The sequence below is a fragment of the Bubalus bubalis genome, chromosome 20 (assembly GCF_019923935.1).
Source record: "Bubalus bubalis isolate 160015118507 breed Murrah chromosome 20, NDDB_SH_1, whole genome shotgun sequence".
In the NCBI taxonomy this organism is placed as follows: domain Eukaryota; kingdom Metazoa; phylum Chordata; class Mammalia; order Artiodactyla; family Bovidae; genus Bubalus; species Bubalus bubalis.
In genome coordinates this window covers 5,294,862-5,309,472 of record NC_059176.1, presented here as the reverse complement: position 1 = coordinate 5,309,472, position 14,611 = coordinate 5,294,862, and the positions used below count along the sequence as shown (strand labels likewise).

Below are 14,611 nucleotides of genomic sequence, written 5' to 3'. Positions count from 1 at the left end.
CTTGTTAAAAGTGGGGGCCTCATCCTTTAGGGAAACGAAACAGGAGGGAGATGATGAAGGTCCGGTGCTGGCGCGAGTGCATGACAGGGCAGGGTCGGCGGCGTTGAGGGAAAAGGAGGCGAGGGGCCAGAAGCCGGAGAGCAGAGAGCCGGGCTCTGAAAATACATCAGGGCTTGGCGTGCAAGCGGCTCCTGGAGGGCCAGATCATTGGGCTCCGCCCCGGCCTCCCCCCCGGCCTCCCCCCGCTTCTTTCCTCCCCTCACTTACCGGCCCAGCCGGGCCCGTCAGCGTTACCGGCTCAGCCACGGGTGGCCTCCTAGGCGTCCGTGGAAACGCCTTCCGGCTGGAACAACTTCCGGCTAGGCTGCGCCCTTATTGGCCGTTCGCGCGGGGGAGCGGGGTGCCGAACGGAGGCCGCCGCTGATTGGCTGGCGGTTCCAGCACCGGCGGAACGCTACTGGGTTTCAGGGCGCAGGCCGGACGACCCTCCAGAGGACCGAGAGCTTCCGGTGCGTGTGGTGAGCGGCGGGCCGGGGGCGGGAGGGGACTGCGATCTGACGGTGGCCCGAGCGCTGCCCGCCCCTTCGCGTGTATCTGTCTCCCTGTGTCTCCGGTTCCTTCCGAGCGCGCAGTGCCCTGGACGGTCCTCACTGCTCCCTCCTGACGATCCTCACCTCTCGCTCTGGATAGCCCGGCCAACTCCTATTCATTCTTCAAAACCCATCCCTGGTCGTATCTTGTTAGTGGCCTTCATCAGTCTTAGCCTCCGGTGCAGGATCTGAGTTTTGTGTTTCATCTCAGTCCATAAGACCTAACATAAGACTCGGCACAGAGTAGGTAATCAGGAAATATTTGTTGAATGACAACATCCTATTCCTTTTATGTTCTCTGTGTCCCCCCTCCCACCGGGTTGTATTTCACAAATATTTCTAGATGCTGGTGATTTAAACAGTGAACAAAACACAGAAAGCCCTATGTTTTGATGGAACTGACATGTTGATGACTGTCCATGGCACTCTCCCCCCCTTTTGTAGCCTTATTTTTCCAAAGACCTGACCTTTTCTTCTGGCTGTTCTTCTTGGTTTAATGGCTCCTTCATTAACATAAAAAAACCAAACCAAAACAAAAAAACTTCCTTTCCCCCTTCTTTGCCTTAGACACAAAAAAGCCAGCAAACAGTTTTCTCTAGAGTTTATTTTGTTCTCCGTTTTTGCCTCTTTTACTTGACTCATCCTTGCCTTCTTCTCTCCCACCCCATTTTGATCAGTTTTGTTGGTTCCATCTTCCGTGTTTATCACCTCTGCTTTCTTGCCTTAAGATGATCGTTTTATGCCTGAGGCCTGCCCTGGCCTCCTAATTGCAGTGAAACTGCAATCCCAAGCCAACCATCACTCCTCCTTTTCTTTTCTATCCTGCCTTTCTCCTTAGGATTTCTCACCTCCGGACATGCTCTGTTTCACTTGGTTCTGGTCTATCTGTCTGCACTGGCATCTGGGCATGGTGAGCTGGGGCTTGGCTAGTAGCGCCTGTGCTGTTGGTATTTGTTGAAGGACGGAATGAAATGTAAGCAGATAGGAAGCCCTAACATCCATGTGCGGAGAAGGCAATGGCACCCCACTCCAGTACTTTTGCCTAGAAAACCCCATGGATGGAGAAGCCTGGTAGGCTGCAGTCCCTGGGGTTGCTAGGAGTCTGACACGACTGAGCGACTTCACTTTCACTTTCACTTTCATGCAATGGAGAAGGAAATGGCAACCCACTCTAGTGTTCTTGCCTGGAGAATCCCAGGGACAGAGGAGCCTGGTGGGCTGCCATCTATGGGGTTGCACAGAGTCGGACATGACTAAAGTGACGCAGCAGCAACATCCATGTGCCTGCATTCATTCAGTCCTTGCTGCCTCGCCTCGTAGGAAGTGGGCCTCATAGGAGGTGGGCCTCATAGGAGGTGGGCCTCATGGCCTCTACTCTCTCATCTGTTCCCACAGACCTCATCTTTAGTTCTGGCCACCTGCCTCTCCGTTGACTGGACAGCTGGGTGGGTAGGAGTCCATCCTAAAGGCTGAGAAAGGGTGCCTTTGCAGTGGGAACCTGCTGGGTTTCCTTTGGCGGGATGGCATGGGATACTGTGGTGAGTTGAGCTGTGCATAGGAATTGAGACAGATGAGATGTCTGATTAGGTTGTAGGACCGGACTGAGTCATTAAGGTAATGCCAAAGCTTTCGCAGTACAACTGTCCCATTAGTTTATAATTCAGTTCAGTTCAGTCGCTCAGTCTTGTCCGACTCTTTGCGACCCCATGAATCGCAGCACGCCAGGCCTCCCTGTCCATCACCAACTCCCGGAGTTCATTCAGACTCACGTCCATCGAGTCAGTGATGCCATCCAGCCATCTCATCCTCTGTCGTCCCCTTCTCCTCCTGCCCCCAACCCCTCCCAGCATCAGAGTCTTTTCCAATGAGTCAGCTCTTCGCATGACGTGGCCAAAGTACTGGAGTTTCAGCTTTAGCATCATTCCTTCCAAAGAAATCCCAGGGCTGATCTCCTTCAGAATGGACTGGTTGGATCTCCTTGCAGTCCAAGGGACTCTCAAGAGTCTTCTCCAACACCACAGTTCAAAAGCATCAATTCTTCGGCACTCAGCTTTCTTCACAGTCCAACTCTCACATCCATACACGACCATTGGAAAAACCATAGCCTTGACTAGACGAACCTTTGTTGGCAAAGTAATGTCTCTGCTTTTCAATATGCTACCTAGGTTGGTGATAACTTTTCTTCCAAGGAGTAAGTGTCTTTTAATTTCATGGCTGTGGTCACCATCTGCAGTGATTTTGGAGCCCCCAAAAATAAAGTCTGACACTGTTTCCCCTGTTTCCTCATCTATTTCCCATGAAGTGATGGGACCGGATGCCATGATCTTCGTTTTCTGAATGTTGAGTCCGTTGTATTATATTAGCTCCATTTGAGATGGGCTGGCTCAGGTTTGAAGTTTTATTTAGACAGTGGCTCTGTGTGTAGGTGTTACCTGCCTGGATTGGGCTGCAGATGAAGTTGGATTATTGGAGGAGGCAGACCACAGAACAGTTTTTGGATGATGATGTAACTTGTTTGGCAGTGGAGCCCTTTAGGCAAACTGTACCCGTTACGGGAAAGGTGGGAATGGTTGATTCCAGGGGACATGAAACCCACCGTCCAGGGGAGAACGTGAGTGATAGATAGGCTGTCTGGAATGGTGTAACCGAGGCCCCCCAGGGAATCTTCCGGTCTCACCTGTCCCCACATGTGGGAAGAGGAGCTCAGGATGGTATGTTAAGGTAGGACACTCGGGCTTTCTCGGAAGTTGCCTGCTGCCGGAGCTTTGGACGCTGCTCCACCGCGCCCTCTGCTGTGCTGGACGTGCACAGCACCCTTGTTTTCCTCTTGACTCTGCTTGGTGTTAACTGCCCAGCATTGAATTCCAGGAGGTGCTTCTTTGTAGAAATTCCTTGGCTTCAATTGATCGTGTGTGATGGTTCAGAATTACAAGAAGAGTTTTTAAGAAAGGGGAAGTAGATTGTTGTGTGAGTCTGTGTGTTTGGAGTGAAACAGGAGGATTTGGATTGCACCCTGGGAATAGGGGGGGCCGATGCCAACATCCGCTGGATCATTGAAAAAGCAAAAGAGTTCCAGAAAAACATCTATTTCTGCTTTATTGACTATGCCAAAAAGCCTTTGACTGTGTGGGTCACAATAAACTGCGGAAAATTCTGAAAGAGATGGGAATACCAGACCACCTGACCTGCCTGTTGAGAAACCTATATGCAGGTCAGGAAGCAACACTTAGAACTGGACATGGAACAACAGACTGGTTCCAAATAGGAAAAGGAGTACGTCAAGGCTGTATATTGTCACCCTGCTTATTTAACTTCTATGCAGAGTACATCATGAGAAATGCTGGGCTGGAAGAAGCACAAGCTGGAATCAAGATTGCTGGGAGAAATATCAATAACTTCAGATATGCAGATGACACCACCCTTATGGCAGAAAGTGAAGAGCAACTAAAAAGGCTCTTAATGAAAGTGAAAGTGGAGAGTGAAAAAGTTGGCTTAAAGCTCAACATTCAGAAAACGAAGATCATGGCATCTGGTCCCATCACTTCATGGGAAATAGATGGGGAAACAGTGGAAACAGTGTCAGACTTTATTTTTCTGGGCTCCAAAATCACTGCAGATGGTGATTGCAGCCATGGAATTAAAAGACGCTTACTCCTTAGAAGAAAAGTTATGACCAACCTAGGTAGCATATTGAAAAGCGAGACATTACTTTGCCAACAAAGGTCCGTCTAGTCAAGGCTATGGTTTTTCCAGTGGTCATGTATGGATGTGAGAGTTGGACTGTGAAGAAAGCTGAGTGCCGAAGAATTGATGCTTTTGAACTGTGGTGTTGGAGAAGACTCTTGAGAGTCCCTTGGACTGCAAGGAGAAACAACCAGTCCATCCTAAAGGAGATCAGTCCTGGGTGTTCATTGGACAGACTGATGCTGAAGCTGAAACTCCAGTACTTTGGCCACGTCATGCAAAGAGTTGACTCATTGGAAAAGATTCTGATGCTGGGAGGGATTGAGGGCAGGAGGAGAAGGGGACAACAGAGGATGAGATGGCTGGATGGTATCACCGACTCGATGGACGTGAGTTTGAGTGAACTCTGGGAGTTGGTGATGGACAGGGAGGCCTGGCGTGCTGCGATTCATGGGGTCGCAAAGAGTTGGACACGACTGAGTGACTGAACTGACTGACTGAACTGATGCCTCGAGTACCTCGGCCCTGTGCTGGAGGTCTGTCTGTCTACACTGGCTTGTAGTTGAGACGGGATGTCAGGTGAAGAGCATTCTAGGCGGAGAGAATAGAAGGAAGGCCTGGAGCGCAGGGGGAGGACACAGGTGAGGAGGGCATGCTCTTGCCACGTGGCGGGTCCTTGCCGGGGTCCAGCCCCGGCTGATCCAGGGTATTCGAAGCGGGGATGGCGTCGGCGAGGGTCAGGATACAATAGCTTCAATTAGATATTAATTAAAGATGTAAAGAGTAATAGAATGAGGATAGCTCAGTAGGAAAATTCAGTGGAGAAAAGAGGCTGAGTAGCTTGGTTTACGCGGGAGACCAATAAAACTTCAAGACAAGAAGCTTGCACCACTTATGTAGGCCGCAGGCATCCTTCCGTTCTCCCGAAGGAGAGGAGACACTGAGGCCTCCCCGGTCGGATCTTAGAAGCCCAGGCACAATTAGTAAGCATGGCGGGTTCCGCGCTCCAGATGGAGACTCAGCCAGAGTGAGAGAGAGCGCGACATGAGGAGACCAGTATTTCGAGAAACTGATCCCAATTCTTTATTTTCCGTGGTCTACTTTTATACACTGAGATGTTATGCAAAAGTCACGTGGGGTCAGCAGTCCTGACTTTTATCAAAGTCAGGTGCTTCATACAAATGTATACAGAGGTCTTAGGGGTGTTACATCATCTTCTGGCCAGGGGGCCTGCTGACAATTTACGACCCTCTCCTTGTGACAGCGGTCAGTCAACCAGGACACTTATTTCTCCAGGGGTGATTTTTCTTAAAACAGACGCCACCCAAATAAAGTTACATTCCTATAGGGTTGAGGGTGTAGTGGGTTTTAGTTAAGGACAGAATTTACTTAGCCTAAGGTCTAACGTGATTAATATCAAAGGTTAATACTTATTTCTTCTGTATATTCATTAATGTGTGTAAGGGCAGGGGATGTGGAGACTTAGCAACAAACATGGGCTCAACAAATGAAAAACCCTTCACCAATACAATTTCTAATCAGCCCATTATACTTATACTAATAGTTTTCTAACTTTTCTAAGGAACCTGTTTTTAGAAGGTTTAAAGCATCTCGTGCCTCTCACGGTTGGGAGGCTGTGAGCAATCACATGTGGCCGGACAAGCCTGTCAGGCAGGCTAGAGAACCTTCAGAGGAGTTTGTAGGTTAAAACACTCTTGTCACGCCCAGGAGTTTTTATTAACTGGAGCTCTAGGTTAACTCCTTCTCCGAAAGAGGTGGTGGGGGACAGCCCCCCGTAAAGTCAGAGGTGTAGGTGGGAGCACAAAGTAGTAAAGCAGGCAGGCTCTGGTCATGGGGGTAGATGCTCGAGGATTTCCAGGGGGACTCCTGAGGCTCGATCCCGCCTTTGCGTATGTCGAGCCTCCTTCCTCATGACCTTTGCCACAGGCGGAGTGCCTCACTCTGGCCCCCAACAGGTCCTGGTGGTCCTTCTGTTCCAGCATGTTCAGAATTAGCTTCGTTCGCGTTGCCGAGCGCTTGCTGTTCTCGTTTGTTACCTGTAAGCGCGCTGCACCCTCTGTACACCTGTCTCTGCACACGTGTGCTAGTGTTTGTGCAGGATCGAGTTCTAACGTGGGGTTGTTGCAGTAAAAACTATCTGTTTAAATTTGTGGGTCCTCCTGGATGGACCTTTCAAAAGGCCTCCTTAAAACCATGAGTCTTTCTGTTCAGGCATCCTGTGTCCATTGAGTCAAGTCCTCCTTTATGTCTTTCAGTAAATTTAGTTTTCTTTGTGTAGGTCTTGCTATTTTTGTTATTGTTGTTGTTAGATTTATTCCCAGATATTCCATAGTCTTCATTTTAAAAACTGGTATCTTCTAGCTGATTATACTTGGTGCATAGACGAGGTCTCACTTTTTTTCTGGCTGCGCTGGGTCTTGACTGTGGCACCCGGGTCTCTGTTGCAGAGTGCAGGCTTCTCTGTGGGGCGGGTCTCTCTATTTTCAGCAAGTGGCCGTAGTTGCCATGTGGCATGTGGAATCTTAGTTCCCCGACCAGGGATTGAACCTATGTCCCCTGCATTGGGAGGCAGATTCTTAACCACTGGACCACCAGGGAAGTCCCAAGCCCTCATTTAAAAAAAAAAAATTAAATTTATTTATTTTTAATTGAAGGATAATTGCTCTGCAACGTTGTGTTGGTTTCTGCCAAACAGCAGCACGAATCAGCTGTGGGTGTACCTGTGTCCCTCCCTCTTGCCATTGAGAAGGCAATGGCACCCCACTCCAGTACTCTTGCCTGGAAAATCCCATGGACGGAGAAGCCTGGTAGGCTGCAGTCCATGGGATCGCGAAGAGTTGGACATGACTGAGTGACTTCACTTTCACTTCTCACTTTCCTGCACTGGGGAACGAAATGGCAACCCACTCCAGTGTTCTTGCCTGGAGAATCCCAGGGACGGGGGAGCCTCGTGGGCTGCCGTCTATGGGGTCGCACAGAGTCGGACACGACTGAAGCGACTTAGCAGCAGCAGCATCACTTTCACGGGTATTTCAGTCTTAGATTTTTTCGGTGGCACATTGGCTTTTAACTGCATGTGGTAGGAAGCGTTCTGCCACACACATCCTCTGACACTTGACTTTGTTTGGCCTTAGGGAAGTTTGCCCTTGAAGGACAACGTGAAACTGTGTCTTTAATGGCTTCGTTGGTGGCCTACGAGGATTCGGACTCAGAGGCTGAGACCGAGCCTGCAGGCGGTTTCCATCCTGCTGGCCAGATGGAAGACTCTTGGACTGTGCTCAGACCTCCGGGGCAGGATTTTGGATCCAGGGGCCTGGATGCGACAGGCAGGTGGGCGCCGTCCCTGGTGTGCGGCTCTCGTGACGACCCCGCCACGTGTCGTCTCCCGCTGGCTCGGCTCTGGAGCCAGGACCCGGGGTCCTGCCCCAGCCAGAGACTGCGATGGCCCAGGCCGGAGCCCGAGGCCGCCCTCCCCGCCAGCCCGCCGGCTCGCCCCTCCTTGTGGACCAGCCAGGCCCCTGCGGGCCACGTGCCCCTGGCAGCGGCCCGATCGAAGCAGGTGAGAGTCTGCTGGGAACCTTCCAGCTCCCCCGAGCCATCTCTCGATGCCCATACGGGGTCTGAAGGCCCAGGGAAAGGCAGCAGCTCCCTGCAGAGGAAGCGGCGTGAGGACTGTGTTGTACCTTATACCCCGAAGAGACTAAGGCCGCTGCAGGCACTAAGCACAGAATCAGACAGCGGTAAGGACACGGAGGCCCAGGGTCCCCTTGCCGGCCGTGTTCCGGCCCCGCTCTGTGTGGCCCCCGAAGTGTCTGAGTTTATCCAGCCGTATCTGGACAGTCAGTATAAGGAAACCAAGATTCCCAAGACGGTGCTCTTCCACCTGCGGGGCCACCGGGGCCCCGTCAACAGCGTCCAGTGGTGTCCGGTGTCTGCCAGGAGCCACATGCTTCTGTCGACGTCTATGGATAAAACCTTCAAGGTGAGGCCTTGAGTGAAGCGGCTCTTGGGAATGAGCCACTGGGATGTTTTGTTTTCCCAACGGCGAGGTCGGCCCAGTTGCAGGCCGGATGTTTCTTTCTAGGAATTCCTGGGATTCTCTTTGTTGCCCTCGGGAGAGGGCTCTCGGTTGCCCACTTGGATGGCTGGTCTGTTCTACCCCCTGCAGCCCCTCCAAGGCTGCTTTGCCCAGGCCACCGGTGGTAACTAGTGCAGACCCCACGTGGGTCACCCCCATGGGGGCCACCAAGGACGCCCAGACCGTCTCCCGCCCTGGGAGGGGGAGATCGCTGAATGAGAAGGGAGGAAAGCAGACCCAGATTCCGGGGACTCTGGGCCATCCTCGGTGACCCCCGCTGAGTGCAGAGTGGCGGTAGCTCTGTTCCCGGTGCTGTGCTGGGTGCAGGGGATGGGAAGGCCCCTGAACTCGACCCTGGCTTCCTGGCCGGTACATGGAGGTAGGGGCTGCGGAGAAGCGGAGAGGTGCTCACAAGCCTGGGTCGGGGCTGTGAGCTTGGAGCCCCAGAGGGTCCCACTGCTGCAGGTGCCTGGAGGTGGGGGCAGCCGCTCAGCAGGGAGGGCTTGGCGAATGCTTCCAGGAGGGAGTGGGTGGGCTTTCGGGTGGGCCTTCAGGTGGGTCGGGCGGAAGACGTTCTTGGCTCTAAACAGGGGAGGCTGTGAGGGGCCTGCAGGGGGTGGGGGGAGGCCCTGGGAAAGAAGGCAGCGTCACACCAGGGAGGGCCTCGGGTGCCCTACTGGGGAGTTCTGGTTTACACAGAAACTTTTTGGGTTGTTATTTATTTATTTTAAAAGCTCCGTTAAAAAAAAAAAAAGCTCCTGGGCTCCTCTGGTGGCACAGTGGTAAAGAACCCTCCAGCCAATGCAGGAGACGGGGGTTCAATCCCTGATCTGGGAGGATCCCAGATGCCAGCTGGCAGCTAAGCCCGTGGGCCACAGTTACTGAGCCTGCGCTCTGCCACGAGAGAAGCCTCTGCAGTGAGAAGCCCACAACTAGAGAGAGCCCACGCACAGCAGCGAAGGCCCAGCACGGCCAAAGATACATGAGTAAGTAAATAAAGTTATATACACGGGAAGCTCCTGAAGCAAGGCAGACTTACGGTTGCGGCGCCCAGGCTCACAGGTGGGTAGTGTGGCAGCTGTGTCCCACCCTCCAGGAGCTGCCCCTGGCCCCCGGACTGTCCTCTGTCTGTCCCCGCCCCCAGGGGCACCTCGGAGAGCTTTACTTTTAATTGGCGCTTTCAAAGGTGAAGGTCTGTTTAATGGACCTGCACACCCCTGCACCTCCTCACTCTCTTCAGCGCCTAGCAAAGCACAGCATATGTGCGTGCATGCTAAGTCACTTAAGTCGTGTCTGTCTCTTTGCCACCCCATGGACTGTAGCCCGCCAGGCTCCTCTGTCCATGGGATTCCCCAGGCGAGAATACTGGAGTGGGTTGCCAGTTGCTTCTCCAAGGGATCTTCCCAACCCAGGGATTGAGCCCATATCTCTCTACCTCCTGCATTGGCAGGCGGGTTCTTCACCACTAGGGCCACCTGGGAAGCGAAGCCCAAGTGCACTACATCAGTTCAGTTTAGTTCAGTCACTCAGTCGTGTCCGACTCTTTGCGACCCCATGGACTGCAGCATGCCAGGCTTCCTTGTCCATCACCAACTCCTGGAGCTTGCTCAAACCTGTGTCCATCGAGTCAGTGATGCCGTCCAACCATCTCATCCTCTGTTATCCCCTTCTCCTCCTACCCTCAGTCTTTCCCAGCATCAGGGCCTTTTCCAATGAGTCAGTTCTTTGCATCAGGTGGCCAAAGTATTGGAGTTTCAGGTTCAGCATCAGTCCTTCCAGTGAATATTCAGGACTGATCTCCTTGCAGTCCAAGGGACTCTCAAGAGTCTTCTCCAACACCACAGTTCAAAAGCATCAATTCTTTGGCGCTCAGCGTTCTTCACAGTCTAACTCTCACATCCATACATGACTACAGGAAAAACCATAGCTGTGACTGGGTGGACCTTTGTCGGCAAAGTAATGTCTTAGTACATAGTAGGTGCCAAATACACGCGATCCGAACAAAAGCTACCTGGGGAGAAGGTGGCTTTGGAGTTGTGGGTCACGGTTGCGGAGGAGCTGGTCAGCGGCCTGGCCACCCAGTTCAAGTTCCAGAGTCTCTTCTGTGGGGGCCTGATTGTGCTCAGTACCTGGGCCATGAGACCACGTGAGAACTCCCTTCCAAAGCCCCTGGCACAGGGCAGGAGCCCCATAGGCGCTCACTAGTCATGGGCTCCCCACCCCCAAAATTGTCCTCACGGCTATGGAGCCCTCCTACCCAGAACATTGTATCTGCAAGGTTGGTTTCGAGCTTTTCGCATAGGAGGCATTTTCATAAGCTGAGACAGGAAGTCCGAGTGCAGTGAGGTCTTGGCTAGGAGCTCCATCAGGAGTATCACTTTAGGTGGTGTGTTTGAGTCCTGAAACGACGTGTCCGTTTTCACATCTGCGAGGCTGATGGAGTTCTGTGGGGACAGTGTCGGGTCCTGTCTGCAGTCTGGAGCCCTGGGGTTGCACACACATCTCTTGTGCTTTCTCCGAGAGGTTGGGGCCCTGTGCTTGACTCAGGAGGTCCTGGCGTTCCTGGTGTGCACTGGACACCCCCCACCCCCCACCGCAAGGCCAGGGGCTTCTCTGGCCTCCCTCCAGGGGGCCTGCAGCTCTAGGGGGCTGTGGGGGCCTGTCGCTTTGGTCAGGAGCCCCCCCGGAGGGTTCTTGGTGGGCCGTGTCCCTGGTGGGCTGGCCCCTGGAGTTACTTAGAATGATCTGGGCTCGGTGGAGGACTGATTCATTTGAAAAAACCCTGACGCTGGGAAAGATTGAAGGCGGGAGAAGGGGACGACAGAGGATGAGATGGTTGGATGACCTCACTGGCTCAATGGACATGAGTTTGAGTAAGCTCTGGGAGTTGGTGATGGACAGGGAGGCCTGGTGTGCTGCCGTCCATGGGGTCTCAAAGCATCAGACACAACTGACTGAACTGAACTGAACTGGGCCTGGTACTGGCTCCATACCAACAGCTTCATGATCTCGGGCAACGCACTTGACCTCTCTGAGCCTCTTTCCTCTTGACAAGTTCCTGAGACCTATGACTGAGGCTTCTGTCTAAAGCTCCCAGTTTAATGCTGGGCACGTGGTGCGGTGTTTCGTGGAGGGTGGCATGGGTCCAGGTGGGCCGCCTGAAGGGCGTGGGCAGCCCCTTTCTGGGACCCTGAAGGGAGGGACCAGACTAGCAGATGTTGGCAGCGCAGGCTCGAGTGGGCAGGCTTCCTGGGGGTCTCAGAAGGCAGGCAGAGCTGGGTGGAGGGCTGTGGTGGAGGTAGGTGCGTCCTGGTGGGTGTCTGCCTCCCGCTTGCCCTCGGGGTCATGTCTCCTGGCCTGGGGCCCTGCGGAGACTGGTCTGCACTTGGCCTCGGTGGCGTGCTCCATGGCTTCTGCCCTGGTCTCTTTTGCCCAGGAAGTTTAGATTTCCTAAGGCCATCCCACGAGTTTTGGAACGGAGGGCGTCTGAGTGAAGCCGTTGACTTGGGCCGTGGTTCTGTCGCGTAGTGGGTGTCAGTGGGGTAGATGAGGGCGCCCTGCGCCGGGCGTGGGAGAGGCCGGATGGAGGGGAGCTGGGAGCCACCAGCCGGCAGTGACACCGCATGACCACACGGGGGCGCAGTTGGTCCACCTTGGGAGGCTGCTCAGGCGCAGGGACTGTGTTCCTGGAAAACCCACCTGCTGGGGGCAGCTCTCCGAGACCCCCTCCCTGGCTGCCAGGCTGCCTGTCAGTCCCGTCCCGGGGAGGGTGGTGTGTGCTGCAGGCAATGACATAGTCTCAGGCCACTTGCTGGCGGCCAGGAGCCCCGTCCACTGCGCCGTCCATCTCTTACGGCGGGGTGGCAACAGAGGTGGCCCGGGGGCAGAGACACGGGGGTCCATGTCTCCTGACCTTCGTACTGTGGTATCTTGAAAATCAGGGCGTTTATAAGCGTTAGAGGCCAAGGGTCCAGGGTCCTCTCTGCTTTATGACATCGGGCAGTTTTCAGTGGCGGAGTCAAATGGCAAATGGACGTTAAGCAACTGTTCCGTGTGGAGACGATGTGGCAGGGCTGGAGGAGCCATGATGGAAGGTGGGTGGGGAGCAACTGGGGGCTGGGGGCCCTCCTGGCTGAGACCTTGGTCATGCTGGGCCCCCAGGGGTGTGTGTGTGGCAGCAGGCAGTCCTGGCAGGATGGTGTTATTTTCCCTCCCTGGTGTCAGCAGGTGGGCAGCGTGGAGGTCCTTGTGGTCTGGTATGAGATCAAGGGGCGCATGGGAGGTGTGTGGGTGTGGAGTCTGGAGTGGGGCAGGGGTGCAGGTGGGGCTTCGGGGTGGAGAGCAGATGGTGGGTGAGCAGGGAAGGAGCTCGAAGAGGTGGACTGCTCGAAGCAGTCCCTGCCCTGTGCTCCCTTTTGAGGGTGCCTCCCCCACTTTTGCTTTGGCTGTGTCTCGCAGCATGCCAGATCTTAGGTCCCTGGCCAGGACCTAATTCATGCCCCCCCGGCAGTGGAAGCCCAGAGTCTTAACCATTGGCCACCAGGGAAGTCTCCCCCCCACCCACCTTTTTTGGTTAAAGTTTGCCAGAGTGCCTTCTTGTCCCCAACCTGGTCAGGAGGGCTGGGTCACAGGACTTGGATTCTGACTGTCCCCCTGCTGCCGACTGGCTGTGTGATCTCACCTTCTCTGAGCCTCAAGCTCTGTATGTAAAGTGGACCCAAGGATGCATAACCTGTTGGGTTTTTGTGAAAAAATAAGTGATGTTGGCTCTGAATGACCTGGTGTGACTCCCGGCTCTTGGCGGGCGCTTGCTGGGTGCTCACTCTTGCCCTCTCCGGGAATGCTCTCCCTTCCTCACCATGCCATGGTATCTCATGCCAGCGATCCGGCCGTGGAACTGTGCCTGCTACACCTTGTGGATTTTTAAGCTTCTTGAGCAGGGGAACTGTGTGGAATCTGTTTTTAGTTTCTGCATAGCACCTGGCACTAGGTTTTGTACCTGTTAAGTGATCAAAAAAGATTGAAAACGTCTTTTGGGTTTTCCTTTCAGCCTTTGGGGAGAGGAGTTGTCTTTAAAGTGCACACATGCTCTTTGCCACTAGGGGGCACAGTAAGACAGGGTGAGTCGCTCTCCCAAGCTTCTAGAACGTGGAAGAATCCTTGATTCAAGGTAACATTTACTGAAATACGGTTTATTTTCTGATCAGGAGGAAAAACACAACACAATCCATCTGATTAATCTAAAGAACGTGGAGTGCCAGTTCCTTCATCTCCTTAAAAACGTAGCCTCAGAATTCATAAATTTCAATTGGGCACATTACAGCGGAAAGATACTCATTTTAATATGTTCTAAATGTTCTGTGAGCTGTAAAATATACTTGTATTAGTTTTGAAAAATTTACAGCTAGAGAAATTGAGTAAAACAAAACAGTGACTCATAACTCCGACGGATGCTCTGTTTTCTCTCCTGCCCGCCCTCCGGCCCCTCCCCGCGCCTCTGTTCTCCGTGGTGGTGGTCCCAGCACGAATACCCTCCTGTGCACTCAGTTCATTTCCCTGTGCCCTCGTTTGGCTCAACAAGCTTGAATACCCACTGCATGTTAAGGTAGAATTCAGACTTTGAGGCCCTTTTTTGAAGGGAAAAGTACAAACGTGTTGTGTTTTTGACCAAACTTGGGCAGCCCCGATTGGCAGCCCCCCTGGCAGAGCCCTCTGCCAGACACTGGGAAGACCCCCAGAGGCATCCGGGTGTGTTTCTTGCTGCCTGGGACCGACTTTGAAATGCAGAAAGCAGGAAGGGGGAAGGCGAAAGCAGAGATCCCTGACAGCCCTCTCCCCAGCCAGCAGCTCGTTAGCACAGGGCCCTCCCTGGTTGGGGCCAGCATGTCCCTGGTGTTTACTGCTTACGGCATTGGGCTGGTGCCCAGAGCACACGTCTCAGTGGTTTGGAGTCTGCGCCGCCCCCACCCCCCCACCCCACGCCCCGTCTTTTGCGCCGGAGCATTTTTATGCCTCGTTAAAAACTTTCCCCAAACATGTTTTTCTGACCGTCTTCAGGTTCCGAACTTTGTTTGCTCACTTCCGTGTTGCGTGCTGCCATTTCCTGCCTTTGTTTTCCATATCGAGCTGCACTGAGCACGGCCCTGCGGCAGCGCGGGCTTTTCTGCTGCCTTCATGCAGCAAAGGTGGGCTTTGCCCCGCACCCAGTCTGCAGCTACAGCCCTGTAGGTGTTGCTGA

The 14,611-nt window shown here is 53.6% G+C and overlaps 2 protein-coding genes across 3 annotated transcripts in view; one reads left to right on the top strand and one right to left on the bottom strand.

Moving 5' to 3' along the window:
* The window catches only part of WARS1 (tryptophanyl-tRNA synthetase 1), a 28,792-nt gene extending 28,386 nt beyond the window's left edge, over window positions 1-406 (bottom strand). Inside the window, exon 1 of the mRNA XM_006079100.4 lies at window positions 268-406. The gene's annotated coding sequence lies outside the window, so the exon portion shown is untranslated. The remainder of the gene's footprint in view (window positions 1-267) is intronic.
* Window positions 390-14,611, top strand: part of WDR25 (WD repeat domain 25) — a 117,446-nt gene continuing 103,224 nt past the window's right edge. The window contains exons 1-2 of one of the 2 annotated variants that reach the window (XM_044933016.2): window positions 390-509; window positions 7,430-8,277. In XM_044933016.2, the coding sequence (XP_044788951.1) occupies window positions 7,471-8,277 (807 nt within the window). In that variant the 5' untranslated portion in view covers window positions 390-509; window positions 7,430-7,470. Of the gene's footprint in view, window positions 519-7,429; window positions 8,278-14,611 lie in introns of both variants that reach the window. The other variant, XM_044933017.2, reaches the window with a different exon arrangement.